The sequence below is a fragment of the Dermatophagoides farinae genome, chromosome 4 (genome assembly GCF_024713945.1).
Source record: "Dermatophagoides farinae isolate YC_2012a chromosome 4, ASM2471394v1, whole genome shotgun sequence".
Taxonomy (NCBI): Eukaryota; Metazoa; Arthropoda; class Arachnida; order Sarcoptiformes; family Pyroglyphidae; genus Dermatophagoides; species Dermatophagoides farinae.
In genome coordinates, this window is record NC_134680.1 from 251981 (window position 1) to 279821 (window position 27841).

General features: G+C 31.5%; 4 protein-coding genes across 11 annotated transcripts; 3 read left to right on the forward strand and 1 right to left on the reverse strand.

Annotated features, from left to right (window-relative positions):
• Nucleotides 1–153: 153 nt before the first annotated feature.
• On the forward strand, nucleotides 154–8294 carry LOC124491201 (uncharacterized). 8 transcript variants are annotated; one of them, XM_075730128.1, is made up of 6 exons: nucleotides 154–974; nucleotides 1049–1509; nucleotides 1583–2119; nucleotides 4520–5540; nucleotides 5608–6096; nucleotides 6156–8294. In XM_075730128.1, the coding sequence occupies exons 4-6, from the start codon at nucleotides 4571–4573 to the stop codon at nucleotides 8030–8032; spliced, it is 3336 nt and encodes a 1111-aa protein (XP_075586243.1). In that variant the 5' UTR covers nucleotides 154–974; nucleotides 1049–1509; nucleotides 1583–2119; nucleotides 4520–4570; the 3' UTR covers nucleotides 8033–8294. The 8 variants fall into 8 exon arrangements, with proteins under 8 accessions (XP_075586243.1, XP_075586240.1, XP_075586236.1 ...); XM_075730125.1 differs by adding an exon at nucleotides 2203–2826 and having other exon boundaries at nucleotides 154–2119; XM_075730121.1 differs by having other exon boundaries at nucleotides 1049–2119.
• Nucleotides 8295–13055: 4761 nt separating this feature from the next.
• LOC142597455 (A disintegrin and metalloproteinase with thrombospondin motifs 20-like) lies at nucleotides 13056–23476 on the forward strand. The gene is made up of 7 exons (XM_075730130.1): nucleotides 13056–14265; nucleotides 15286–15893; nucleotides 18207–18512; nucleotides 18575–19032; nucleotides 19112–19291; nucleotides 19358–23080; nucleotides 23347–23476. The coding sequence occupies exons 1-7, from the start codon at nucleotides 13959–13961 to the stop codon at nucleotides 23462–23464; spliced, it is 5700 nt and encodes a 1899-aa protein (XP_075586245.1). The 5' UTR covers nucleotides 13056–13958; the 3' UTR covers nucleotides 23465–23476.
• On the forward strand, nucleotides 23171–25199 carry LOC124491256 (A disintegrin and metalloproteinase with thrombospondin motifs 9). Its single transcript, XM_075730139.1, has 6 exons — nucleotides 23171–23788; nucleotides 23853–23991; nucleotides 24051–24252; nucleotides 24323–24414; nucleotides 24481–24776; nucleotides 24833–25199. The coding sequence occupies exons 1-6, from the start codon at nucleotides 23633–23635 to the stop codon at nucleotides 24968–24970; spliced, it is 1023 nt and encodes a 340-aa protein (XP_075586254.1). The 5' UTR covers nucleotides 23171–23632; the 3' UTR covers nucleotides 24971–25199.
• On the reverse strand, nucleotides 25060–27775 carry LOC124490457 (uncharacterized). Its single transcript, XM_047052954.2, has 3 exons — nucleotides 27101–27775; nucleotides 26693–27039; nucleotides 25060–26621 (listed from the first exon to the last, which is right to left on the reverse strand). Exons 1-3 carry the CDS (start codon nucleotides 27214–27216, stop codon nucleotides 25162–25164), a joined length of 1923 nt encoding a protein of 640 aa, XP_046908910.2. The 5' UTR covers nucleotides 27217–27775; the 3' UTR covers nucleotides 25060–25161.
• Between the last annotated feature and the right edge of the window lie 66 nt (nucleotides 27776–27841).

Genomic DNA, 27841 nt, shown 5'->3' on the forward strand with positions numbered 1-27841 from the left:
TCAATTCGAATGTTTGAATTCCGGCCATATATACATGGGTCGAGTTGTTCAACATTTTTTCGAGAGAGAGAGAAAGAGGGAAAAAGGAGTTAAATTGTTCGGAATTTATTCATTTTCAAAAAGTCATTCATCCATCGATAATGTGATGTATATCGGTCGTTCGTTCGTTTTTTTCATCAAAATAATCACGTTCGATATCACGAATATCGCGTCATGGTCGTCAATTTTTTGTTGTTTTTCTTTTTATTCGAATTTCAAAAAAAAAACATCAACATCATCATCGTTGTGTGAACTAAAGTGGGTAGCACATCATCATCAATGTAGTTTGAATTATCGGGTGTCCAGTTATATTTTATTTTTCTCTCGGTTTTAGATAGATTTTTTTAAATCCCGAAAGACGACGGCAACATTTTTTTTACAACAGTAACAAGTAGGTCAAAGATCAATAAGATAGCACATATATGCAAATTAATGATGATGATGATGCTCATGTTTTATGGTGGTATTGGTGGTCAAATTGAAAAAATTCGGTACACCTCAACGGTCGTCTTTTGAATTTTCTAAATTTTTTTTTTTGCACATTCTCAACCAGCACAGTTCATTCATTCATCATTTGGTTTGAATGCTGGTTTGTGGTGGCTGCCATTAACAACAATACCTTTATCATAATCAATCAAAAAAGGATGACGACGTCGTCGGTCAAGTATTTCAAACATGTCAAACATATTAATGATTCCCGAATCGAATCTTTTTCTATTATCCAAATACCATGTTTATCCATCATCATAATCATCATATGACAAATCAAGATAATCATAATTAATTGTATGTGAATCATTTCATCATCATCTACTTGGAAACGAATCTTCGGATCATTTTTCTTTCTTGATCGCTTTTTTGTGATAATTAATCGGATTTTAAAATCATTACGTCCTATTTTAATGGCCGGATATCAACAACAACAACAAAAAAACGTTCGAATATTCGAATGAATTGTTCGTTCAGCTGAAAATCAATTTTTTTTCATTTGTTTTTTTTCGTTTTCTAGGTGGAAATCGGATTTCAATAGAAAAAATTTTTGCAAATTACCACACACTTCTATTTTTATTTGCCCAAGTGTATTTTATTTTATCTGCGTTTATCAAACAATTTTTTTTCCTATTCAAGTAGTAAGATTTGGTTGGTTAAATTTTTTCTGCACTCACTCACTCACTCAGTTTTTATCGTTTCAAAACCACTTCAAATCATCTATCTCTATCTCATTGATGAACCGTTTGATGGTGTTTATCTTTGTTTTGTTTTTTTTTTCTTGCTTTCCATAAAATGTGTGTGTGTGTGCGTATTTTCTGTGTTTAATTAAGTAAACTAAACATACCACAAAACAAAAAACAAAAAATTCATACATGAATCATGACTCATCCACTCATCATTTTTTTCCATTGAAACGGAACAATTTTTTTTCGCTCGATTTTTGTTAAAAAAAAACAAAATTCGTTTCGTCACGTCACGGTGGGTCATTCACCAGAACACTTGAGTATTGGATTGTTTCCAGATTTTAATCCTGCTTCCCTTTGACACACAGACACATCTTTTCAATTTAAGACATCCGCGTTTTGTAGACGACCCTAATTTTGTTTGGTACACATACACAACACATATTGTGCAAAGACCTTGGAGAATGAAAATGAAAATCTAGGCCAACGACAACAACACATATGGTCAACAATCAACGTTTGTGTGACACCCATTCATCATTGGGACTTTCCAAACTTGTAAACGACGAAAAAAAAGCCAGCTTGTAATCACATCAAATGAAAAGAAAGCAAAGAAAACCACCATCGACTATTTCAAATACCCGAAATGCACAATCTATACCACACACACACACACACACGTTCAAAGATGCATACTTTTGTGAAATGAAAAGGTTTCCGCCCGTCCAAAAATAACCAGCTACAGCAGCATATGGCTATCATCAACAAGTGGTGATTTTCATTGATTATTTCACAAAATTTCAATAGGTCATTTGCTGCAATTTTTTCTTCAAAATTCTTCCTCTTATTTTTCATCAAAAAAGATTGTTGCATCCACTAATCATCATAATTATCCCTCGCACCAGGTATGTGTTATGTTGTTCATGGAAATATTTCCTTCTCTTTCTCTTGTTTTATTTCTTTGGATGGATCCAATTTTGAACAAAAGAATGGTTAAGTCAGTCTCTGTCATTCAATCATTGCAATGTGTTTGTGTTGAAAATGTTTGGATTGCAATTCAAGCTATCTTCTAGTGGTATGGTATAAATGGTTAGTTTTGAAGGTATACACAGTGGTGTGTGCATGTGATCCAATACACACACACATTTGGTTGGGCTTGCCATTTAGATAGAATGGAAAATTGAAGAATTGGTGAGAGAAACAAAAAAAAAACCCGTCTTTCAACAACAACAACAACAACAACAACACACAGACATATTCGTAGCTTTCTCTCTTCTTTTGAATGCGTAGCATATTTCGGATCTTCTCATCTTTAATTTTCAATTCTATCCATCAATGTGCAATTGGCACAATTGGCCAGCAAATGAAAAAGTGAAGTGGTGAGAGAGAGAGATTTTTCTATATTTTTCCACATTGATTATATATATGAACACGAAGACAATGTGTGATTGAGCACATCAACTTAATTGACTTTTGATCTCAACGCATATTTTCTTTTGAATCAAAATGTGTTTGTGTCACAATTGAAATTTTCCAATTTTTCTTTGTGTTTCTGGATTATTCTTTGAATATTTAAAATTCCACTATTATTACCATCATCATTTTATAATGTGTAAGTTATTTGATCTTTACCATATACAAAAATATCTGTTTTGTGTGAGAATGGAATTTTTTCGTTTTCGTTGTCAAAAACGTAATGTCAACGTTTTTTTGGTGTCACATAACCCTTTAACATTCATATATCTTACCTTTGGCTCAAACCACACACACACACACACACACACACTGATTTGTGATCGGTTGTTTACATTGCAACAACAACATTCTGTGTGTGATATATGTAAACATTACCTGTTTTAGATTCTCATGATGAATCTTGAAATTTCATTTTTTTTTTGTTGTGGTTGGAATATAAATAATTATATTATATTCCGGTCATTGAACATCATTGATGATGATGACGATGAAAAAAAATGATAATTCGCGTTCCATTACAATGCACACGATGATGATGTAGTTGTAGTCCGGTTATTATTATTCATTTAGAAAAAAAACTACCCAACTACTATGAATATGAGAATGAAAAGAAAAATGTCATTCACATCTTGCGCCCGAGACATTGCAAGAGAGAGGGGGGTTCTTTGTCAACCATCACGATGGCGACCAGTTTTTTTTCTTTATTCTAATCTAATGGTGTGTGTGTTGTAAATGATAGATAGATAGATATTGATTTGCGAATGTTTAGATTTCGCCCAAACAAACAAACGAGTTGTCTGGTTTCATATATTGGATTCTGATGATCTTGTGTTGCACGATTTTTTGTATTTGAAATTTATGCAATAAAAAAACTTAGTCCCAAATTTTATTGTCGATTCCCGGAGTGTATACCAATCCCAAGATTATTTGTCCGAATTTTATGGTGGTGACGCCCGCCATTAATATTAGGCGCACCTTTTTTCTCGACTATTTTCCAATCTGGATTGAGAAAAAAAAATTTCCATTTTTCATCATTGACACAGCTCATTTTATTTCTGTTTTCATCATTTGTCAGTGTTTTGAATTGAATATTTGAAAGAATTTTTTCATTTGAAAATTTCTACATTTCAAGTGAACAACCACTAAACAACAACAGAACAAAAAAAGTTTAATTTGTCCCACATGTTTTGGCTTCGACGACGATGATGGTGATGATGATGATTGTCAAGTATGTGCGTGTTTGTGTTTTGTTGTTGTTGTTGTTCATCACATATACAATACGATCCTAAAACAACAAATTTCACAAATTATTATTATTATAATCAACAACATTTTCATTTTTTTTCGTGTGTTTATGTGTTTATTCACATATATATATTGATTTGACCTGATGACGATGATTACAAAACCATATCACAATCACAATTGATTGATTGATTCATATACACAATAATTGAATTTCCTGTATTTGTCTATTTCATTTCATTTTTTTTTTTTGGATTTCATCATTTCTTTTGCGTTATGTTTAATATTATGTGTTTAAGGTTCGTTTGTTTGTTTTTTCTTCTGTACTTTACTCATTGTCACAAGATTATGTGTGTGAATAGTGATGACCTTTTTTTTCTTTCCTTTCACTCACTGTTTTTTTACTTTGACATTTTTGACAATGTCGTAAATTTCATTTTATTTCTTTGTTTTTTTGACGAAAACAAATATTTAACGTTTTTTTTGTTTTGTTTTATTTTCACTTTTTTTATGATTTTCTTAAGTAGAAAAAAATGCGGGGAAACCATTTTATTTATCAGAAAATTTCTTTTCTCTTTTTTTAGGTTGATTATTGGAAATTATCAATGAAAATTAATAAATAAATAAATAAGAAAATGATGGCAGCAGCAACAGCAACAGCAGCTCAATCGTTACAAAATAAAAGAATAATCACAAATGGTTGCAATGTAAAGAGAAAAAAATTATCATCATCATCATTATTAAATATTTGTGGTTTTTGTCACACAAGATTATCGTGTTTGTCGTTGTATCTTAATAATAACATCTCAACAAGTAGCAATCATGATTATGGTTGCCAACCACAACAACAAAAACAAAAACAACTGCATCTAAATGATGATTTTGATGTTAAGATTATTGGTCAATATGATTCATATTCACCATCATTAACAACAACAGTAGCAGCAACAAAAAGAAAATCGTTCAAGTCAAATTCAAATTCCAATTGCATTATTGATACCAGCAGCTTGAATTTAAAATTAAAAACTCAAACTCATAAAGATGATGATGACGATTATCATCAATCTACTTGTTGTTCATCATCACCATCACCAATGTCATCTTATTATTCAATGATGATGATATTTTACCCTTTCATATTACATTTTTATTTTCCATTTTCATGTGATTTTATTATTTCAAATTTTATTTCATTGACAATGATCTTCATAATGATGATGATGATGATGAGACAGATGATACGAATAGATAGTGATTATTGGCGAACGTTTTCTTATCATCGAAATCAACATTTCAATGATTTCGACAAGATTTATAGTCCAAAGAAATTATATTCAATGACGATGATGATAAAACAATCATGCAAAACATTCAACAAGCTATTTTTCATAATGATGATATTATCATTAGCATTGCAATGTAATACTCATCCAATTGATTCGAATCAAAATACTACGACCACAGCAACATTGAAAATTGATTCTAACATTACGACGACGACGACGACTACGATGAGTATTAAACGGCAACCACCAACACAACCATCATATACTTTCAATGATTATAATCAGGCAATCAAACAACATGCATTCAATAGTCCTCATTGTAAGTGTAATTATAATAATAATAATTTAACTTTAAATTCTGATTTTTGTTGTTGTTTTTTCGATAGTATTTTGTGGTGATCCACCACTAGTCCCGAATGCTCAATCTAATCTTCATCGACATCAAAAACATTTTGTTTTTCCCATTGGACAAGAAGCTAGCTATGAATGTGAACAAGGTTTTCGACCTATTAATGATGGTATTGCACAAACCCGTTGTACAATTGATGGTATACATTTACCAAGTGCTGGTCATGTTTTATTTCCTGATGTTTTTAATGCGGATCATTCAAATTCACCAAACATACGACGAAATGGTTCGAATCGTTCGAAAAATAGTAAACGTCTAAGTGATGTTGATGATGAAGAACATGATTTAAATTCAGCAACAATAGATGAATCAAGATTTGATGATAGTAAATTTTTTGGTGATAAACATAAAATGAGTCGTAAAAATGATGATGATGATGATATTGATGATCTAGATAGTATGGCTAATATTAATAATAAACAACAACGTGCACATTGGTATCCATTGGTTACATTGAATTGTCAACGTAAGTTCCTGACTGTGACAACGACAACATCATCTAATTCTTGTTTTATTTGTTTCTAGCGGTAAATTGTAGCCAACCTTTAGAAATTCCACATTCTACAATGGTTTATAATAAAAGTGCAACATCATTGTTTTCATTCAATTCAAATGTACAATATATTTGTGATGAAGGATATGAAACAATTGGATTTCCTGTTCTTACTTGCCGTGCCGATGGTACATGGAATCGTCAACCACCGGAATGTCGACTAAAACAATGTCCACAATTACCAGAATTGAAAAATGGAAGAATTTCATATTCAGATCCGGAAAGAAGAATTCATTCACGTGCTAATTATTATTGTGATCATGGTTATCGTTTAAATGCCATTTCCAATACACGTCTCTGTGGTTCAAATGATCGTTGGAGTCCATTGGAACAATATTTCAAAACAACCACAGTAGGCATTAATTCTACCATTGCTATTACTAAAAATTCAACTACAGAAACATATCAATGTTTGCCTGTCACATGTCCAATACCAGTAAGGCCACATAATGGCTTGAGAATTGTCGATGTAAATCGTAAACAACGAATGAACAAAAATGTATTCACACCAGGCGATATAATCATCTTTAGTTGCATGTCAAATCGTATGAAATTAACGGCAAAATGTCGTGATGATGGTGAATGGTCCCAGGGAATACCACATTGTCCAATGAATGAATTTTCCACACTTAAATGTGCACCTATCACAACATTTTCACATGGAACAGTAAAAATTGTTAATGAAACACGTGCATTATTCACCTGTAATGATGAATATGAATTGGATGGTCCAACAACAATTAATTGTAACGCGAACGGTGTATGGAGTGCTCCATTACCACGATGTGTTGTACGAATGATTATATCGACTGATGATCATGATCATCGTCATTCGACTACATTTGATCCTAAACATCATAGTTCATCACATTTATCCGAATCCAACAATAATAATGATGACTTATTGGATAATGAAGAACGAGCAATCTCAAATACATTGCTGGTTTTGTTGATCATCATTTTCATTTTATTATTCATTATCATTACGATTGCCATGATTGCTTTTTGTCGTTGGCGGCAACGAAGAATGAATAGTAAAGTTTGGCAACGATATTTTGGTCATTATTATCATCGGCAAAGCAAAACAAATATCATGTTATCTACACATTTTGGTAGTAATCATCATCATCATCACCATTTGAATGGTGGATCATCATCATCAACAACAACTTCGACAAATGGACATCCATCTACCATTACAATCGGTTCGAATTTGAATGGTGGTGCATCATCGTCATCATCATCATCATCATCAAATGCAAGATTATTACAACGGGGTAGCCGTTCAAAATTAGCAAATAGCACTGGTACTGGTAATGCTACTGGTGTTGCCGGTTATTTACAATCATCATTTTCATCGGCAGATGAAGCAACAGCCGATTTAAAATCAACAGCTGAAACAGTAACATCGGAACGTGCCCGTACTATATCAACATATGTTGCTGATGATACTTGTGCTGAAGATGATGAATACGATGATGATGATGATGATGATGAAGATGATATTATGATGAATGATTATTCACCTACATCGGTTTATAGATCCACTACATTTCCCATATCATCATCAGCGGTACAACAACAACATTCATTACCATTAAATATTCTTGGTAGTAATACATCCACAACAACATTGATAGATGTTAATGTTGCAAAACGAACACTAAGTTCGGGTAATCATATCAACAACAATAATCATCAAACAATGAATAGTCAAACATTTGATCCAATGTCCACTGATTTATTTGATACACCATCATCACCACCACCACCACCAACAACAACAACAACAACTTTTATGACAAAGAATACATCAAATGGTGGTGGTATTCCTGTTACCGATTTGTAAATGAGAGTGGTGTATATTTTCACATTGAATTCACCACAATCACTGGGCAGCATTTTTTTTACTTGTGTTTTTCGCAAAAACAAAACCGTGATTTTTTTCTTTCGCAGCTCTAATTTCTTTTTTTTCCATTTTTCCGTTTTTTTTCATATTTGAATTCACATGTTATTACCATCTTTTTAATCCATTTTTGTCTCTTTATTGTTTGTCTCATTTGTACAATTACGATTTTATATATAAAAAAAATTTCTCCTTTTTTTCGAAATTCTGTACATTTTTTTTAGAGAAAAAGCGCGAAATTTAAAATAACTTGCTTGCCCATTTTCATTGATAGATGACGCCAGTAGCAAATGATGGTCACACGCACACACAAAAATAATGTCAATAAAAATAAAAATGAAAAGAAAAGAAACATTCAACAAATGCAAAATATTCTTTTTCCAGAATTTATATGTCTATAGATTCCAGAAAAAAAAGTGAATCCATTTCAGTGTTTGATTTTCTAGTATGATGATGATGAACAAACATACATACACACACAGGGTGAATGACATTGTGAAAAAAACCACCAAATGGTGGATGGAATTTTTACCATTCATCATCATATAGTATGTTGTGTATATATAGTTGGTTGGTTGTTGGCATTTTTGTTCTGTAATTTATTATTATTATTATGGCTCTTCATACATACTATGGCTATTTTTTTTCATTTCTTCATCATTTCAAAATCAAAACGAATAACTAGAATTTAGTGTAGTCTATTGAATTGTCTGCATATATTTGTTTGCCGGTTCTATGTTGTGATTGGTAGGAGAATTATTTTTGGATCATTGAATGGCAATGGTAATAATTTTATTATTTTTTTTTCATCAAAGAAAATGTGTTTGATCTTTGCTGAATGAATGAATGAATGATGGTTTGATTTTTAGTTGATTCATTCATTCAGTGTTTAGTCTGGATATTTGGATGGTTGACACATTTGATTTCCATATATATGATTATTATACAAGCACAGATGCACGGTAGTTTTGATTATGTCATCATGTTTTGTATTCACATTCATCCTGGTGATTTTTCATTCTAAATTAATTAAACAATAAACATAAAGAGGCGAATGACCCATTTGGATCATCTTTATGTTTATTTGTTCGTGTGTGTGATTAGACAACGAGGAAAAGAAATGAAATATTTACGTACGATAAATATGCAAATTTTGCAATTTTTTCTGGTTCAGGTCATCTGTGTGTGTGTGTGTGCATGATGACGACTCGGTCAAAACCGAGAAAAAGAGAGAGAGAGAGAGAGACAGCAGCAACAACAACAACCCTTTTCATGACAAGTCAACATTTTTCATTTTTGATGAAATTTTTCTTTGTTTTGTTTTCATTTCATTTCATTTTTTTTTTTTGACATTCAAAATTGTTTACGGTTAATTTTATCTTTCTTTTCTGACAATTTATGATCAAAGGAAAATTTTGTTCAATTTTTTTTTTTGGTCAGTCAATTTGTTTCTGGTTGATTTGGGTGCCATTGACACCAACACACACACACACAATACAGCTATGACTCAAAGTTCGTGTCCATCATACAAATGTGGTAGTTTTTTCACTGTTTTTTTTGTTGTTGTTGTTGTTTGTTAAATTATGGCCAATGATGATTATATCATGATCATTATCGGCCACTGGCCTGATGATATAGCCTGTTGAAAGCCATGCCAATGAATTTTGCAGAATAAACAAATAAACAAATAAACGAACAAAAAAAAAACAAAACAAAACAAACCATAAGGAAACAGAGAAAAAAAAGATTCGACGATTAATTACCGAAACAAATTGTTGTCACAAAAATGTCATTATCGAATATTATCTCTAATTTTTTTTTTGTTTGAGAAAAAAAAATCAATTTCATCACCATTTAACATTTATCACACAGAAGGAAAAAAAGCCAAAAGACACCTGCGGTGGTAAAGATTGGATTTGTTGAAGAGAAAAAAAATTTCTTTTAAACGATAAAATCCTGTTAAACCCTCCAAAACTAAAACACACAGCTAATTTATTTGAATGATGAAAGAAAGATTATATTTTCTTGGAAAATGATAAAAAAAAACCTACACAAAAACAAACGAACGTTTGGCTTCTGAATTTCATTTTTTTTATTCTGAAACAACTTACTATCTGACATTTTTTTTACAAAAAACAGAGACAAAAGAAAGAACAAAGTTTGTTGTTTCCGGCGCCCAAATTCACAATTAACAAATCACGATTTTTTTTTTTAAAAAAATCATCGACATCCCAATCATTTTATTCGTTAGGCAATTTGGCCTCATCTTTTTTTCAATTATTTGTTGTTGCTAAAAACAATGATGAATGATAACAAGGTAACAACCAACCGACCTTGTTTGCGAATTTGCGAAATTGTTTTGTTGATTTTTTTCCCGCTTACACACACACATATACAACTACATCCAGATCAGACTAGACAATAAGAGACTAGGCTAGACAGAAGAATAAAAAAAAAGTGGCAAAGAGGTTCTCCAAAAATACATTGCACATCATTATCTGGCATAGTAAAAAAAATAGGTAGGTTAGGTTAGCCCCATCGATAAATGGACAAAGAGTGGATCATCATCATCACATCGATTAATTAACAACCAGACGATTTATTAACTAAATGCCTGTGTGTGTGTGTGTGTGTGTCCCTCATCAATCTTTTTTTTCATGTATCTTTTCCTGAATTAATTGCCAAATTTCATTCATAATTTCCTTTCCAATTCAGTGAACTTTGTATTATTCAGGTTAGATTGTTGTTTGTTTGTTGAAAATTAATTTTTTAAGAGCAGATTGTAATCATTATTGTCATAATGAATTATTCACGTGTGTGTGTGCATGTGTGCATATGATGGCAATAAATCTGTCAAACAAATGATAAGATTGTCACACGAAATGGAATTATATCCATTTTATCATTATTATTGCATGGACAAAATGAAATGACCATTTCAAGAATTCAGACAAAGCACACAGGAATGAATTTCGAAATTTTATTTTTTTTGTGTGTAAAAATCCTTTTCAATTGTCAAATTTTATTGTGACTCATCATCATCATCATCGTATTGTTGTGGTGTTCAAATCAATCAATCATTCGTAATAAAAACAGGAAATGAAATCAAACAAGAAAAAAAATGATTTCATTCATAAAATTGTAATCGAATTTCATCAATCAATTCGATCGATTTGATTTGATTTGATTACAAAAAGGATTTCCAAAGAAAAACAAAAACAAAACAAAAAACTGGAACAATTATTGATTTTAAATGAGCAATTTCATCATCGTAAAATTCATATATGGCCCTTGTTTGTGTAAATTGTTGTTGTTGTTGTTTTTTCCCATTCATTCAGATGATGATGACGTTTTTTTTCACATATATAAAAATCAAAAAGATCATCACCATGATAATGTTTGATGATGATGATGATGAGAAACCAGAAAAAAATGACAATATCATTTTCTGGTTATTTGTGTTTCCTGATTATCATTGATGATTGAAAACAACAATGACGGCGACGACCACAAAATTTTGATTCGTCATAATCATCATCATCATCATCCACCCACATAATGTTATATTCAATTAATTGGTGATCTTTTTGGGATGTGAAGATTCATGGATTACCATAATCGATATTGGATTTCCTGATTTGTTTTGTTTTATTTTTTTTTCACTTCCCGTATTGTGAATAAACAACAACAAGTGTCTGATGTCTGTTTGTAATAGTTTGTGACTATGAAATATAATAATAATAACCTGTCTACAAATGAATGAAAATTGATTGAACTTGAACTTGTTATTGAATATCATTAGATCATCATTAGGAAAGAGTTTTGAAATGAATTTTGATGATGATCAATAATAATTATTATCAATTCATTGATTGATCGTGATGATGTTGATTTTCAATCACCACCATCATGTTGATTTTTGTAAATTAAAAAAAAAGAATAAAAAAATCTTCGGGGCAAAACCAGCATCATCATCATCATCATCTAGTTAACTCAGTCAGTCAATCATTTCCATTCACACAAACAACAAACAAATAAAACTGAAAACAGACGCCAAAATTAACTGACAAAGCCATTTCTGGCTGATGGGAGCAATGTGTGTGCGTGTGTTTGTGTTTGTGTCAATGTAATTTGTCCATTTCGTGTTTTTTTTTGTCTGTGTGTGTGTGTGTGTTATGTATTGAAACTGGTGGTTGTGAGCAAAATTCATCATCATCAGCATTCAATTCAATTCAATTCAATCGATCAATCTCTGATGAAATATTAGACCGATTGTCGATTGACCAGTTCAGTTCTGGTCAATCGATTTTTATCATTCAACAAATGAATTGAATTTCAGCATGATGATGATGGTAATTTCTTTTCTCTCTATATCGTCTGGTTTCTATGAATTTTGATGAGAGTTTTTTCCCAACACACACACACAAAAAAAAACCAGATCATCAACCACATGCATTCATGTTCGTTTTTTTTTTTTTTTTTTGATTATGATCCATCATCACGACATTAATCCTACTGTGAGAGATTAAATCATCAAAATCAAACACACACATACACACACATCTGGTTCCATATTTGATGTTTTTGCTAATTGATTTTTTATTTGTTTTGTTCAACACCATTTTGATTCGCCAAAATTCCTTGCTAGATGAGAAAAGAAAAAGGAAAAAAAACGATTAATAATTTTTTTTCAAAAAAAAAAATTGACAATAAGTTTTCATTATCATCTTGTTGCTTGAAAAAAAATTCATAAAAACGATCATCATCGTAAATTTTTGATGGATTTCAATTACGCCATCACCATGATCATAATAATAAACAAACCACACACACACAGAGAGAAAATCTTAAGTCTTTCTTTCGTTGTTGTTGTTTTTTGCTGCATTGAAAATATAATTTTTAAGTACCACCAATCAAAATAAAAAAATCTTCATCGTTTTCTTTTTCAACTGTAAATTCTATCAAAACACACAAAAAAAAATCCATCATTGAAAAAGATCATCATCGTCATCATGATCATCTTTGGAAGACGACATCGACATCTTCAACATGATCATCATCATCATAAAACCAAAATTTGTACCGAATATTCGTCTGTATATTAGTGTGGTGTGTGTGTGTGTTTGTGTGATTCGCGCAAGTCTAACCGACGACGACGACGACGATGATGTTGTTTCGGGCGTCTCATTTTTCTATTTTATGTTTTTTCATCATTTCATCTTCCAGTGTCTGTTTGGTTTTCATCTTTGTCTGGTTGTTGTGTCTGTTGTTGGTTCGTTAGTCGTTCGGTGATTGTTGATGATGATGGTGATGATGATGGTGGTGGTTGTTGTAGAAATTTAAGTTTTTTTTCTAAATGTGTGTTGATTCTTTGGTTATCTTTATTCTTGATCAAAAACGATGATGATGATAATGGTGATGGTTGTGGTTGTGATGGTGATGGCCATTGACAGTACGTTGACACATAAATTATGACTTGACTGTTTTTTCCGATTCTGATGATTATTCTGAAATGATGGTAAATATGATGATGATCAAAAATTTGTATTTATTTTTTTTGTGTAAACACACACAAATCCGGTGTTTGGAATTCGAATGTTTTAATAAATATCGATAGTATCGATTTTCATCAAAATCATCACTGAACTTGAACTGGATTCGATTTTGAATCGATCGATTTAGATCGATTGATAAAAGAAAATGCCATTATCAAAATGATATTGATTTGTTGATCGGAAATCCGATCTGTCATCTGATTGTGTTCAAATGTGTGTGTGTGTGTGAAATCAACACAAAAAAATAATTTCTAGTTTGTTTGTTATGTCCGGTTGTTTCAAAAATCATCATCAAAAAATTTTCCCTTACAACAATGTTTGAATCAATAACAAAAAGGATAGTATTATTAACAACAAGGCTATCGGCCTATCATCATTCAATGATAATGGCAGCTATCAGAATGATCGATAATCGATATAATCGAAAATTCGTCCATCATCATCATCATTTTAATTCGAATAATTCGAATGTTCGTTCATCATCATCATCAAAACATTCCTTTTTATTATCGATATTGTTGTTGTTGATGTTTATTGGAAATTGTTCAACAACTTTATTCACCACCATTCTACCACAACAACAACAACAACAACAAAAATCGATTGATCAACATTCGAATGGTATGTATGTCCAGAATTAAAAATTGATGAATTTTTTTTTAAAAAATCGATGTCAACGACCTACTTTAGCCTGATTTTAAATTTTCATTACGTTTCATTCATTAAGGAATAATAAGGATTATTATGAGCATTAGAACATGAAAAATGCAAACTTTGTAATTACTTAGACAGCCGTAGTTTGATGATTATGATTTTTTTCGTCTTAATTTGTGTAAATGTGTTAATTTGTCACTTTTTCGTTGTTGTTGTTATTGTTATTGTTGTTTTGAGTTAAACGATGTTCAAGAAGAAAAAATTATTCCATATTTCCGGGTCTCATCATCAATAAACACCAAGAATAATTGCATGAAGAAAATTCTCGGTTCATCTGTCTGAATGGGCTGAATGGATGTCTTGTGTTGTCAGTGTATGAATATTGTTTATTTGTCTTTGGCCAAAAAAAAACAGATGAGACACAGACAGTAATTAGAATTAGAAACAATGATGAATGAATGGAATAAAACATACACAGAGAGACAAACAAACAAAGAATGATGTGATGAATTAATAATGCAAAATATTCGGGACCATTGGCCGTTTTGAATTTTAATTTTTTTTTCCGAGGTTCAAAAAACTTTGGAATTCGACCCATTCTATTTAATACTAAGATGACAAACGATAACGAAGGTCAAACAGATGGATAGTGGTTAATTTAATTTCCGAATTTTTTTTTCATTTTGAATGACAAATACCCACCCACCACACACACACACACACCACCCGGAATGAAAATTAATGGACTTATTTTTGAAATTAATTTTTTTTTCACATATTGCACGGCAGCAACAGCAGATTAGCAGTGTTTAACTAGAAATAGAAAAAATAATGAGATGTGTGATAATCATTTCTGATCTGATTGATTTGATTAAAACCTTTAACGCATTTTTAGCTATATATTAATCAATGTTAATTGCATTTCATTTAATCCCACACTCAACACCCACAATTTTTAATTTAAAATTTTTAACAAATTTTTTCAAGATTGGTGGCCGATAATAAATTCGAATGATGATAACACCGCTACCAGCAACGACAACAACAACAACAACAGTGTTGATCGAAATAGCCATCATTATCATCAACAACAACAACAATTTCCAAATAATCATTTGGATCAAAATAGAAATCGAATTCTTTTGTTTCGACCACGATTAAGGATAACGACGACAAATTCTTTAGAATTGATCATACAACTAGAAAATCAATCATCAATGACACTGCCAAAATCATTATTATTAATGACTGCCGATAGAAAATTTTTCAAATTATCAATCAATTTAACTGCCCAAAAATTTATCGAACAAAATCATCATCACCATCAACATTTGATCTATGCTGTACAACAAAAAAATCCTGATGAAAATGATTTTTATGAAACAATCGAACAAAAAATTCATTATAATTATTCATCATTTTATACGGATAATTTATTGGAAACGTTTCAAAATTATCGACATCAAACAGCCAAACAACAACAACAACAACAACGACAAAAATTATGTCAATTATTCATTGGTCATCAAATGATCAACAACAACAGCAATGATAATTTAACAGCAACAATAACAATATGTACAGATGGTTCAATGGTAAGTTTGTTTGTTTTTGTGTTTGTGTTTGTGTTTCCTCAATTTATTTATTTTGTTCAACTAGAAAAACAAATAGACATGTATCTCAGAATCTTTTGAAAATTCTTATTTAGTGAGAATCGTGTATTGTTTACTAGACATACGGAAAAAAATCTTTTTTTTTGTCGAAGAAAAACTCAACAGTAGAGTTTAGTTTTTCCTGTATGTATACAAAAAAAGGCGCCAGTGTATTTTTTTTTTGTATCCAAGGACATTTATAGCACCACCACCACCACCAATCATCCATCCCAGGCCATGCCAGATCAGACCAGACCAGCAGACATGTAAATGAATAGATTTTTGTTTTTCGTTTGTTGTGTTCGATGCTGTATCAAAATGAATAAGAATATCTTGTGTGTGTGTGTGTGTGTTTGGTATCTCTATTTTTAATGATTCTGGATTTTTTTTCCTAAATATTCAAACATCATCTTCTTTGGTGGTGTTGGTGGTGGTGGCGGTGGCGGTTGTCGTAGTGATTGGCACAATTCCCAAATCAAATATATACACGCCATAGACAATTTTTAATTATATTGCCAATATTTTTTTGCCGGTTGTCTTTGTCTATTTTTCCATGTCTATTATATTGAACCGAATGAGAATTATTCACATTCATTGATTGGATGTGAATAATTCTGTCTGTGTGCGCAAATAAATAATGAAAATCGAGTTGGAATCTAGAAATTTTTTTTTTACAATTCTTATGGCTATGTCCAATAAATTTTGATATTATCGATATGTTCACATTTCATTCATTCACCATTGCCATTAACTTTGACCTGAAATGATGAATTGTAATGAATTGAATGTAATGAATTGTAATTCTCTCTGTTGTCTGGAGTGTATTTATTCATTCTATGATTGATTGAATTTTATGTTTTATAAAAGAACAAAAAAAACATTATTCAGTCATTCTAATGTCATTGTTTTTTTTCGATATATTCTATATAATCGCAATCAATAATCGACAATGACAATGGCCTGAATGGATTTTTTTTTCAATTTTTGTCAAATTTGTTTGTTTATACCCATTCTTTAATTGAAATAAATTAACCCCATATATCATGATGATGGTGATTGTTTTATTTACGATTCAATTTAATTTGTCATTCTTGAAAACCACGGATAAGTTGATTGAATGATTTATTTATAAAAATTTAATGATTTGTCCAATTTGATAATAACAAGGTCAATGATCATTATCATTGTCATCATCAAGATCTGATGAATTTTTTGAACAAAATTTTTTCAAACCCGCTGTCTTTATATTTGATCAAATTAAAAAGTTAATTACAATCCAATTATAAGCAACCACCCATTTAGTGAATATGAATTCCTGGTCTGAAAAAATAACCAGATATTAAACAAAAAAAAAAACGAGGAAAAAAAATTCAAGATCAATTTAACCCAAAATTGAATTCATGTTTTGCATATTCGTGCTACTTGTTACCCCTTGTTATCCCCCACCCACCCACATCTTTTTATAACCACCACCAAACACCATCAACATTAAATCATGAAAATGATTTTTACAATTACCAAAAAAAAACACCAGAAAAATCTCAATCACAACTGAAATTGAACTCTATTTTTATCCAAACAACAACACCCACCCACCCAATCTACGTAAATGATTCTTTTGTTCTTCCCGTATCATTCATTTTCAATTTATTTATCGATGATGATGGTGATTAGTTTGTTGTTTGGTTTCTGGTTCATACAAACCCATTCATTCATTCATTCTTTTCATCATTTTTTGCCATGACATTCAATACTTTTGATAAATGAATTTTCCAAAGACTGATTTATGTGATCATTCGATGATGATGATGATGATGGTTACCATTCCTTATGACCCCTTTTAAAAGAAGAATTTCTAGAAAAAAAACAATTACTTCCCATCATCATCATCATGAAAAGAGAGAATGAAAAAAATTGTTACATTTTATAAAATATTAGTGGGTGGCTTTCAAAGTTTTTGTTGTTGTTGTTGTTGTTGAAAGTAACAAATCGATCGATCAATCAATCAAATTTAAATAAAAATAATAATATAAAATTTGCCATAATATAATAATAATATATAATGATGGTGATAATAATAGTCACACATAGTTTTACAATGGAAAAAAAATTCATTCATTCATTCATCCATTCATCAATCAATCAATCAATCATTCGAATTCATTTCAATATATATGCAGATACATCAGATTATTGTTATGCAAAAATCATTACGAAAATGTTTTCTTTTTTTTCTTTCTTTGTCTTACTGAATAGAATGGCATCATAACATTTGATCATATGGATGGTCATATTTTGATTGAAGAACAACATGCTCAACGACAATACTGCCACCATATGAATGTTATTGTTGTTGATGTTCAAACATTATTATATTCATCATGTGAACATCGAATACAATTTATTGGAAATTTTAATCAACAACAACAACAACAACGACAAAGATTGAAAAGATCCTATTCATCTGAACGTACAATCGAAATGTCCATTGTTACTGATCTTTCGATGTATTTATATCATGAAAATTCATTACGTAATTATGTTTTTACATTAATTGCAATGGTAAGTCGTCGTTGTTCAACACTGGTTACGTGTTTTAATTGATCATCATTTTTTTCCAATAGGTATCACATCTATTCAAACATTCAAGTATTGGTAATGAAATCAATATTAAACTAGTCAAATTAACATCATTAATCGATGAACAACAAGAAAAAAATTGGTATGGTTCAGCACATAAAACATTAAGGCATTTTTGTCGTTGGCAATTTGAACATAATCATCCAGCCGATGATAATCCACTTCATTATGATACGGCTATACTGTTGACAAAAATTGATTTATGCAGTAAAAATGATTATAATTCAAATCATCATAACAATGAAATGGATAATCATGATCATCATCATTATTATTATGATTGGCAAAATCGACGAACAATGACAAAAAAACCACGTTCATCGTGTGATACATTAGGTTTAGCACATTCGGGACAAATTTGTGATCCAGAAACTAGTTGTGCAATTGTCGAAGATAATGGCCTTAGTGCTGCATTTACTATAGCTCATGAATTGGGACATTTGTATGTTGATGATTTTCATTTGAAAAAAAGTTTTTTTTTGGTTAATTTCCTTTCTTTTTTCATTTTTCAACAACAACAGGCTTGGTGTACCACATGACGATGAGGAACAATGTAAACGATTCTATGCACAAACCAATGCTGATCACCAAGTAGCTAATAAACGAGCAGAATTTAATGTTATGGTCCGAATGATTGATTCAAATAGCCATATGTGGAGCTGGTCATCATGTTCAAAACATTTTATAACCGAATTTCTTGAGTAAGACTTTTTTCTTTTCAATGAAAACATTTTATTTTCAACAATTTCTCCCTCAAAAAAAAACAGTTCAGGACATGGAGATTGTCTTTTGGATAATAATTCCGTGGATATACGACAATCATCAACGGATGATTCACGTGTCTATGAAACATTTCGTCGACGATCGTTTATTGATGTTAAATATTCAAAATTACCAGCCGGTGCTCTGTATAATGCCGATGAACAATGTCGTTTTGTATTTGATCGTAATTCAAGTATCTGTCTGGATATGCCGTATTGTCGAAAATTATGGTGTACATCGAATACGGTTGGTGGTTGTCGTACACAACATATGCCATGGGCTGATGGTACCGAATGTGGAAATGGTTATTGGTGTCAAGAAGGCAAATGTGTGCGTATTGATCATGCTGCATTGCATCCAATCGACGGTGGTTGGGGCGATTGGTCACCATGGTCCGAATGTTCATTAAATTGTGGTGGTGGTATTCAAAGATCACGACGTGATTGCACGAATCCAAGTCCACGATATGGTGGAAAATTTTGTATTGGTGAACGTGTACGTTATGAATCATGTAATCTAGAACCATGTCAACATCAATCACGTAATGAAGATTCACGTGCACAACAATGTGCCGAATATAATCGTTATAATATAACTTGGACACCTAAATATGATGGTATGCCATCATCGGATGTTTGTGCCTTATATTGTGAATCAAATTCTGGTGAATCACATAAATTGAAATCACGAGTAATCGATGGAACACCTTGTTCACCGGAATCATTCGATATTTGTGTGAATGGAAAATGTTTAATGGCCGGTTGTGATCGTATCTTGGGTAGTAATCTTCGTATCGATTATTGTGGTGTTTGTGGTGGCAATAATTCTACATGTCGTGAAATAAATGGACAATTCAAACCGCGAACAGTTCAACATGGTTATACATTTGTTTTATCGATTCCACCTGGTGCAACTAATGTTGAAATCGTAAAAGAACCATCATCAACTTCAGCAGATAATTGGCTCGCATTACGTGGTGAATATGGCAATTATCTTTTAAATGGTCATTTTACCGTCAATGTTTATGAACGTAAATGGTATTATGGTGGCACTACAGTAGAATATTCCGGGACAAAATCACATGGCTATGAACGTATTAAAATCACACGTGCAATACATAACCCATTACATTTGGAAATACTTTGTGTTGGTGAACTACATATACCGATTATTAATTATCATTTTGCCGTTACTTCCGATAATGATTTTATTAGCTATAAGTGGATGATTGATCCATATTGGTCAACATGTAGTAAAGCTTGTAATGGTGAACAGGAACGTAAATCATTCTGTGTGGCTACGATGCGGTCATCATGGCTAATGGACAATTCACAACCACAGATTAATGAAATCAAAGTTATCGATGATTATTGTGATCAACAATCACTGCCATCAACAGAATATCGTGTTTGTAATGTACATTGTGAATTAGAATGGCATATCCATCAACTAGGCCAGTGTTCATCGAAATGTGGTCATGGATTTCTGCAACGACAAATTAATTGTACACAAACATTTATTAATCATAATGAACGTATTTATATTGATGATTTTTATTGTCATCATTTGGGCCCCAAACCAGCTGATGTACAAAATTGTACTGGAAATGATTGTATCATCACTTATCAATGGCAATATTCAGAATGGTCACAATGTACAATTTTACAACAACAACATCAACACCATACTTGTGGCCAAGGACAACAGAATCGTATTGCACATTGTATATCGACTACATATTTAGATAATGATCCAACAAATGTTATACATACAAATGTTGGTCAAGAACTTTGTCAACAACATTTATCTGAACCAATCATACTTGTACAATCATGTCAAATTGAATGTCCACATTGGCGTGTTGATCAATGGAGTGAATGTAAAGGAAGCTGTACAGCGAACGATAATAACGGTGAAAGACATCGAAAAGTCGATTGTATGCATGGTGAACAAAAAGTTGCTGATGCTTATTGTCGAATATTGGAACCAAAACCATCGGAACGAACATCATGTGAATTAATCGATTGTCGAGTATCGGAAAAAAAGATGACAGATTTATATCATCAATTAGATAATCGAACAAATGAAGCTAAAGCTTATCATTTTACTTCGGGATTCATTGATAAAGAATCAATGATTAACCATAATGAAATTTATGGCTATCATCAATCTCGTCATCATAATATCGCTGCATCATCATCGTCATCATCATGGCAATCGGGTGAATGGTCTTCGTGTGATATACTTACACAATATGTTAAAGAATATCATAATCGTTTTACGGAAAATTTTCAGTTACCCAATTGTTTTGATTCTATTGAACAAGTTAACATACTTCGTGAACGTTTTATTCCACTTTTTCATCTAAATAATAGTCTATATTCACACGCCTATACAGATCTTGCACATTTACTTGGTTTAGATGAAGCAAAATTAAAACGCCGTCGTTATGTTGCATGTGTTAATACGAAAAATCAACAAGTAATGACCGATAATGATTGTGATGAGAATCTAAAACCAAAATCTGAAGAATATTGTCCTATTGAACAATCTTTACTTCGATTAATGCCAGAATTTAATGTTCATCTTTGTCCATCATCATCGACAACAACCACAATGAATCCATATCAACAACAACAACAACAACCACGATATATTGAAAAAATGGAATGGCATACCAGTGAATGGAGTGCGTGTTTTTGTGATCCAAATCGACGACGTTATATACGTAAACGTTCAGTTTATTGTATACGATTGGCTGATGGAAACAATATTCGTGATGAATATTGTCATCATAATCAGCCACTGTTGATGAAACCAAATGAAATTGAAGAATGTACAACGATGATGATGATGATGACAGCAGCTGTGAATGAATGTGATCCATATTCAAGACAAATGTTACAAGAACAAACCGAAATTGATCAATCCAATTATTCAACAATAAATTATCGATATCATGATGATGACATTCGATCAACGTCAACTACCTCGATAAAACCGTCCATGATAACAACAACATCTACCACCGAACCACCACAAATGTCTTCCTTTATTTTTGATTCATTTAAAACTACATCTTCCAATGTTCAACATTCACATCATCATCAACAGACGCCTATACTGCCTGTTGCTAAAACTACACTACAGGAGCAAAAACAACAACAACAACATTATTCAAATTCATTTGATCATCATTCAACTAAATCTGAATCGATTCTTCATTCTTCAACAATTGATCTTCAGAATTCAATTATTGAAATGTCAACAACAACAACATCATCACCATCCATCATTGATGATGATGGTTGGACAGAATGGTATGATTGGAGTGAATGTTCCGTCAAGTGTGGTAATGGCGTACAGACACGTGAACCAAAATGTTCGATAATTGAATCCAATCAATCATCATCATCATGTGATGAACGACAACGACCACAAAGACAATATCGTTCCTGTTATCGCATGTGTGATTTATTTCAATGGCATTATTCAGATTGGTCACCATGTCAAGCTGAATGTGGCCAAAATGGTATCCGTACACGAAAAGCTGAATGTCATGATTGGACCGGCACTCGTGTTTCGGATCATTTTTGTGAAAATCTTGATCAACATCAATCGACATCGATCATTCTAAAAGAACAATGTCATCGTATGGATTGTAATAAACTAGTTTGGCGTACTGGTCAATGGTCAGAGGTAGTGGAAAGTGAAAATTCAATAATCAGGTTAAATTTTATTATTTCAAAAAAAATTAATGAAAATTTTTTTTTCTACAATTTTTTCTCTCTTTCTTGTTCTTCCCTCTAAATTTTTTTCTCATTTTTTAAAATTTGTTTTGTTTTCTTTTTTTTTGTTTGTTTGTTTGTTTTATGAATGCAATTTTTTTGCCGCTACTATCTGCATATGCTGTCAACATCTGCTTTACCATAATCGATTGCTTTTTTGAATTTGCTGCTTCACCAACCAACTAATAAATCAACCACAAATACAGTGTACAAAATCATGCGGATTTGGTGAACAATTACGCACCGTTACTTGTCATCGTATCAATAAGTTTGGTATTATTGATCCAAGACCATTGGATCACCAGCATTATCATCATAATTTGAATTCAATATTACGACGTAAACGACAACGTTTTCCGAACAAGACAACAGCAACAGTTTTATAATAGTAGTAGCAGAAGTAGTAATAAACAACGAAAAAGAACAAAAAATCGACTACGGCGACGGCAACGACGATTAAATCGAAATCAAAATTACTATTATTCCTATCAAATGCATAATAATAATTCAGATTATGATGATGATTATTGGTGTGATCCAAATGATAAACCATCGGAATCACAAACCTGTAATTTGGGTCCATGTCTTCAACAATCATCATCGATACTGTCCGATGCATTTGTATGGCGTACCGGTGAATGGCAATTTGTATGATTTAATGATTCAATTTTAATTTAATGATTTGAATAGCTAATCTTTTTGTTTTGTTTAGTGCTCATCACCTTGTGGTTTTGGCTATCAACGTCGTAAAGTATATTGTTATTCACAACGTATGAAAACACGCGTTGATCGTTCTCATTGTGATGTACGATCAAAGCCGGAAAAACGCCGCCAATGTAATCTACGTAGCTGTATGTTTCTCATCAATTCATTTCCTTAATTAATCATTGAGTAATTGATTCTGAAATAGGCGAAGTAATCTCATGTCAAGATCGTCGTGATCGTGCACGAATAAATAATGATGGTATCTATGAATTATGGATACAAGGTACAATGATTCGTGTCTATTGTTATGGAATGAATTTCCTGGAAAAACCATTGGAATACCTAATATTGAATGAGAATACATATGATGATAATTATTCTGAATCATCAAATATTTATGGTTCAAGGTATGTTTCTAAATTATTTTTTTTTGTATACATTTTGATCATGATCTGATTAAAATTATTATTATTCTAGTGATTGTTCAAGATATCAACAACAACAAAGACGAAAATCATCCATACATTTTAAATATGTTCGATTCGATGCATTGTCTATGCAAATTTTTGGTATGTATTTTGTTGTATTCATTCTGTATGTTTTCATTATTAATAATCTTATCGAATATCAAATAGTAAATGATACTCGATTTTCAATGACCGATAGTAATAATTTCGACACGCAACCAATCGGTTATGGCCAAGCATTCATACATGGCTGTCCATTAAATGGCCATCATCATAACAGTATTACTAATTGTTATTTTTCAAATCCTGAACAAAATCCCTATCATCCTAATACTAATCTTGTTCAATCAATGTTCAGTATTAATCTACAAAAGACTGGATTAATTATCGATGATGATATTGATCAATGGATCATTGATGATGGCAATAATGATTTATTGGAGAAAAACGTTCAAATTAGTCCAGTAAGTGTTTATTAAGTTGTTAGTGAATGTTTTTAAAATTATTTTTTTTCTTCCAGAATGGTGAAAAAATAATTGGATATTGTAGCTTTAAAACGGAAAAACTGCCAATGCAAATCACGAACATACCACCATCATTAAATTGTCGTATCGGATGTCGACCAATCAATGATATCATTCGTATGCGTATACCATGAACTAGCTCTTTTGTTTCTTTTCCAAATGATTGTAATATATCACACATTTTATTAATTGATCACATTTAGTACGATATTTTGTAAATATATTTTGTACAGTGAAAAATTCGTTTATTCATCAAAATGGACTAGTCTTATTATCCGTGTTTGTACATTCGATATTCATCACCAGCTAAATAGTGCATTTTTTTCTAATTATTATCATTGAATAAATTACGATCATGAATAATAATCATTCGGATTAATTCATTGAAATAATCCAATAAAATTTGACTACGACAATCAATGAATATCCATGTACGTTTAGCATCATGTGGTAATATTTCTGTTGGTGTAAAACGAATTTTTCTCATTGCCAAACTAGCAACAAATCGAGCTACCAACCGTGAATTATCCATATCAAATGGTGATGATGATAATTTAATAAGAAAACGTGCCAAATATTCCAAAGTATATCGTGTGCCGATATTGATTGAATGAAAACTATCAAGAAATTTTTGTTTTGCCATCTTTCGATTATTCAATTGAACAATAATTCTATTGTTCAATATTGGAACATCAAAATTTTCCAACCAAGTCATTAATAATGAACATAATATTTCCAAATCTGTTTCCGATCGTAATCGATTCCAGCCACTTGGTTTATTGTTAATTTCACGTTGATAATCGAAAATTTTCTTCATCCATTGACGATCATTATTTTTTGGTTGTTCAATCAACGTTTCAATTATCATTTGTCGTGATATTCTCATTGAATCATCATTTGTATTATCAAATGATGATGAATGAAATAAATCTGAGTCAAATATTAAGCTAGCACGATGTTCGGCAAGTAATTTCGATTCGTCCATATGAATTGAATCATTAATGTTTCGTTCCAAATCTGTCATCTGTATACGGGCAGTAGTTGTAACACTATCGGTTAATGCATCAATTAAACGTTGTTCATCCATTGATTCTTCTGTTCGAAGTCGTGATGTCATTGTTGTTGATGATGATTCACTTTGTGCTCTTGATCGTCGTTCTTTTGGACTTTTCTTTTTGGTGCCATTATTTGGATCACCCATAGTCATTATTTTATCGCAATCAATTTCTAATAAAGATTTTTGTGGATGACTTAGATAATTATTGGTGAAATTTTCCCATTCTTCTTTCGAATCGATTCGATTTATTTTATTATCCTCTGCCGATGTTGTTATTGTAAGCTGAAGAAGTTTTTCACAAATAATAAACACAATTTTCGGTATATAACGTAATATTCGTAATTCCTGTCCATGTAATAGACGATTTTGTCGTCGAAGAAATTCTTCCAATGTATTCTGTGTGAATTGTATCGATGCAGTTACATTATTATAAACAATAAAACAGGGTGCAATATAATTGGCAAATTTAAACAATTTAGTTATCTGACTACGTGATTGAATCGAATGTGGTCGTCGTGATCGAACAAAATTTATTGCATCTATAGGTCGACAACGAAATGTATAGATAAGAAATCCGGCTATCAATGTTCCGGTTCTTCCTAGGCCAGCATGACAATGTATAGCTACACGACCTTGATATAGGGAAAATGTCAGCACTTTGACCATATCGGTCAATGATTCTTCACTGATATCGAGGAAATCTTTCCATTTATAATTATAGAAATATACTAGAATTTTTTGGTGGAGAAATCAAAATCAAAATCAAAAAAAAAAAATTTACTTAAAATTTTCCACTTACTATTATTATCCATAAATATTTTTGGATCATATGTAAAACCACTTTCCGGTTCTAATTGCGGTCCACAGTTTGCATGTTCACCTGGTTCCTGTAGATTGATAACGGTACGAATTCCATTTTGATGAAACAGTTCAATAAGATTATCATTGTGAATCATATCTGAATTTGGCCGTGCCATTGCCAATATATTGTCCGTTATCCAATGTGAATACAATGGTTCAATAGCACGATCATTTATTGGCCACACATCCCGGTTATCATATTTACAGCGACGGCCACCACAAAACATTGAACATTGTAATTGATTACTAGTAGAACGACGTAATAATTCAGCCAATTTATTGTGTCTGTATGAGAAAAAACAAAAAAAAATTTCGAACGTGATGATTTTTTTTCTGTGTCACATACCTAACTGATGTTCGATTATAATTATTCGAATTGATTGATTGATGTAATGATGTCGGTAACGTTGGTGGTAGCTGATCTTCAACATTTAGACCATTCAATTTTATTGAATTTATCATTATGTTGTGTGGTGGTGGCTGAAAAAAAAAATTTTAACAAATGACGACGACAACAACAAAGACAAATGATCACTGAAATGATAATTCTGGAAAAAAAAATGAAATTGTTTAGTCTTTGTTGACGTCGTTGTGAAGGTGTTTGTTTACACAAAATTATTTGCATGTATGATTTTCATTCTTTCTCTCTATCTTTTGGTTCAAGCAATTCATATTAATCATTTTCATATAAATGACAATTGTGTACGATGGAATCGAGGAATTTCGTGTCATATTCCATCATCAATGACAATCATATATTATATATTCGTTTATTTTCGTATCTGTAACACACATGTCCATGTGAAACACACACACACACACAATGTTATCTTATCATCTGACGATATTATCTTTTGAACATATTCAAATGAAATTCATGGCCAAGAAAAAAAACACGAAAAATCAATTTTGTAGTAAAAACTATTGGATTAACGATGCAATAACCTTATGAATGATGATGATGACAAACAAACAAAATTGACATTTAAAAACTTTACAGCTCAAATTTCCCGGGAATTGTGATCATCAATTACAAGTTGTTTTCATTTTTTAAAAAAGAAAATTGAAAAAGAAATCAAGAGAAAAA

Coding starts and splice junctions, on each gene's coding strand:
- LOC124491201 (XM_075730125.1), top strand. CDS start 4,571: ATGATGGCAGCAGCAACAGCAACAGCAGCTCAATCGTTACAAAATAAA. Junction 5,541..5,607: donor TGCATTCAATAGTCCTCATT/GTAAGTGTAATT, acceptor TTTTTTCGATAG/TATTTTGTGGTGATCCACCA. Junction 6,097..6,155: donor GGTTACATTGAATTGTCAAC/GTAAGTTCCTGA, acceptor ATTTGTTTCTAG/CGGTAAATTGTAGCCAACCT.
- LOC124491256 (XM_075730139.1), top strand. CDS start 23,633: ATGCATAATAATAATTCAGATTATGATGATGATTATTGGTGTGATCCA. Junction 24,253..24,322: donor TCAAATATTTATGGTTCAAG/GTATGTTTCTAA, acceptor TTATTATTCTAG/TGATTGTTCAAGATATCAAC. Junction 24,777..24,832: donor AAAACGTTCAAATTAGTCCA/GTAAGTGTTTAT, acceptor TTTTTCTTCCAG/AATGGTGAAAAAATAATTGG.
- LOC124490457 (XM_047052954.2), bottom strand. CDS start 27,216: ATGATAAATTCAATAAAATTGAATGGTCTAAATGTTGAAGATCAGCTA. Junction 27,040..27,100: donor TATAATCGAACATCAGTTAG/GTATGTGACACA, acceptor TTTCTCATACAG/ACACAATAAATTGGCTGAAT. Junction 26,622..26,692: donor AATATTTATGGATAATAATA/GTAAGTGGAAAA, acceptor AAAAAATTCTAG/TATATTTCTATAATTATAAA.
- LOC142597455 (XM_075730130.1), top strand. CDS start 13,959: ATGTTTGAATCAATAACAAAAAGGATAGTATTATTAACAACAAGGCTA. Junction 14,266..15,285: donor GATTGATCAACATTCGAATG/GTATGTATGTCC, acceptor AATTTTTTCAAG/ATTGGTGGCCGATAATAAAT. Junction 23,081..23,346: donor AGTGAAAATTCAATAATCAG/GTTAAATTTTAT, acceptor CCACAAATACAG/TGTACAAAATCATGCGGATT.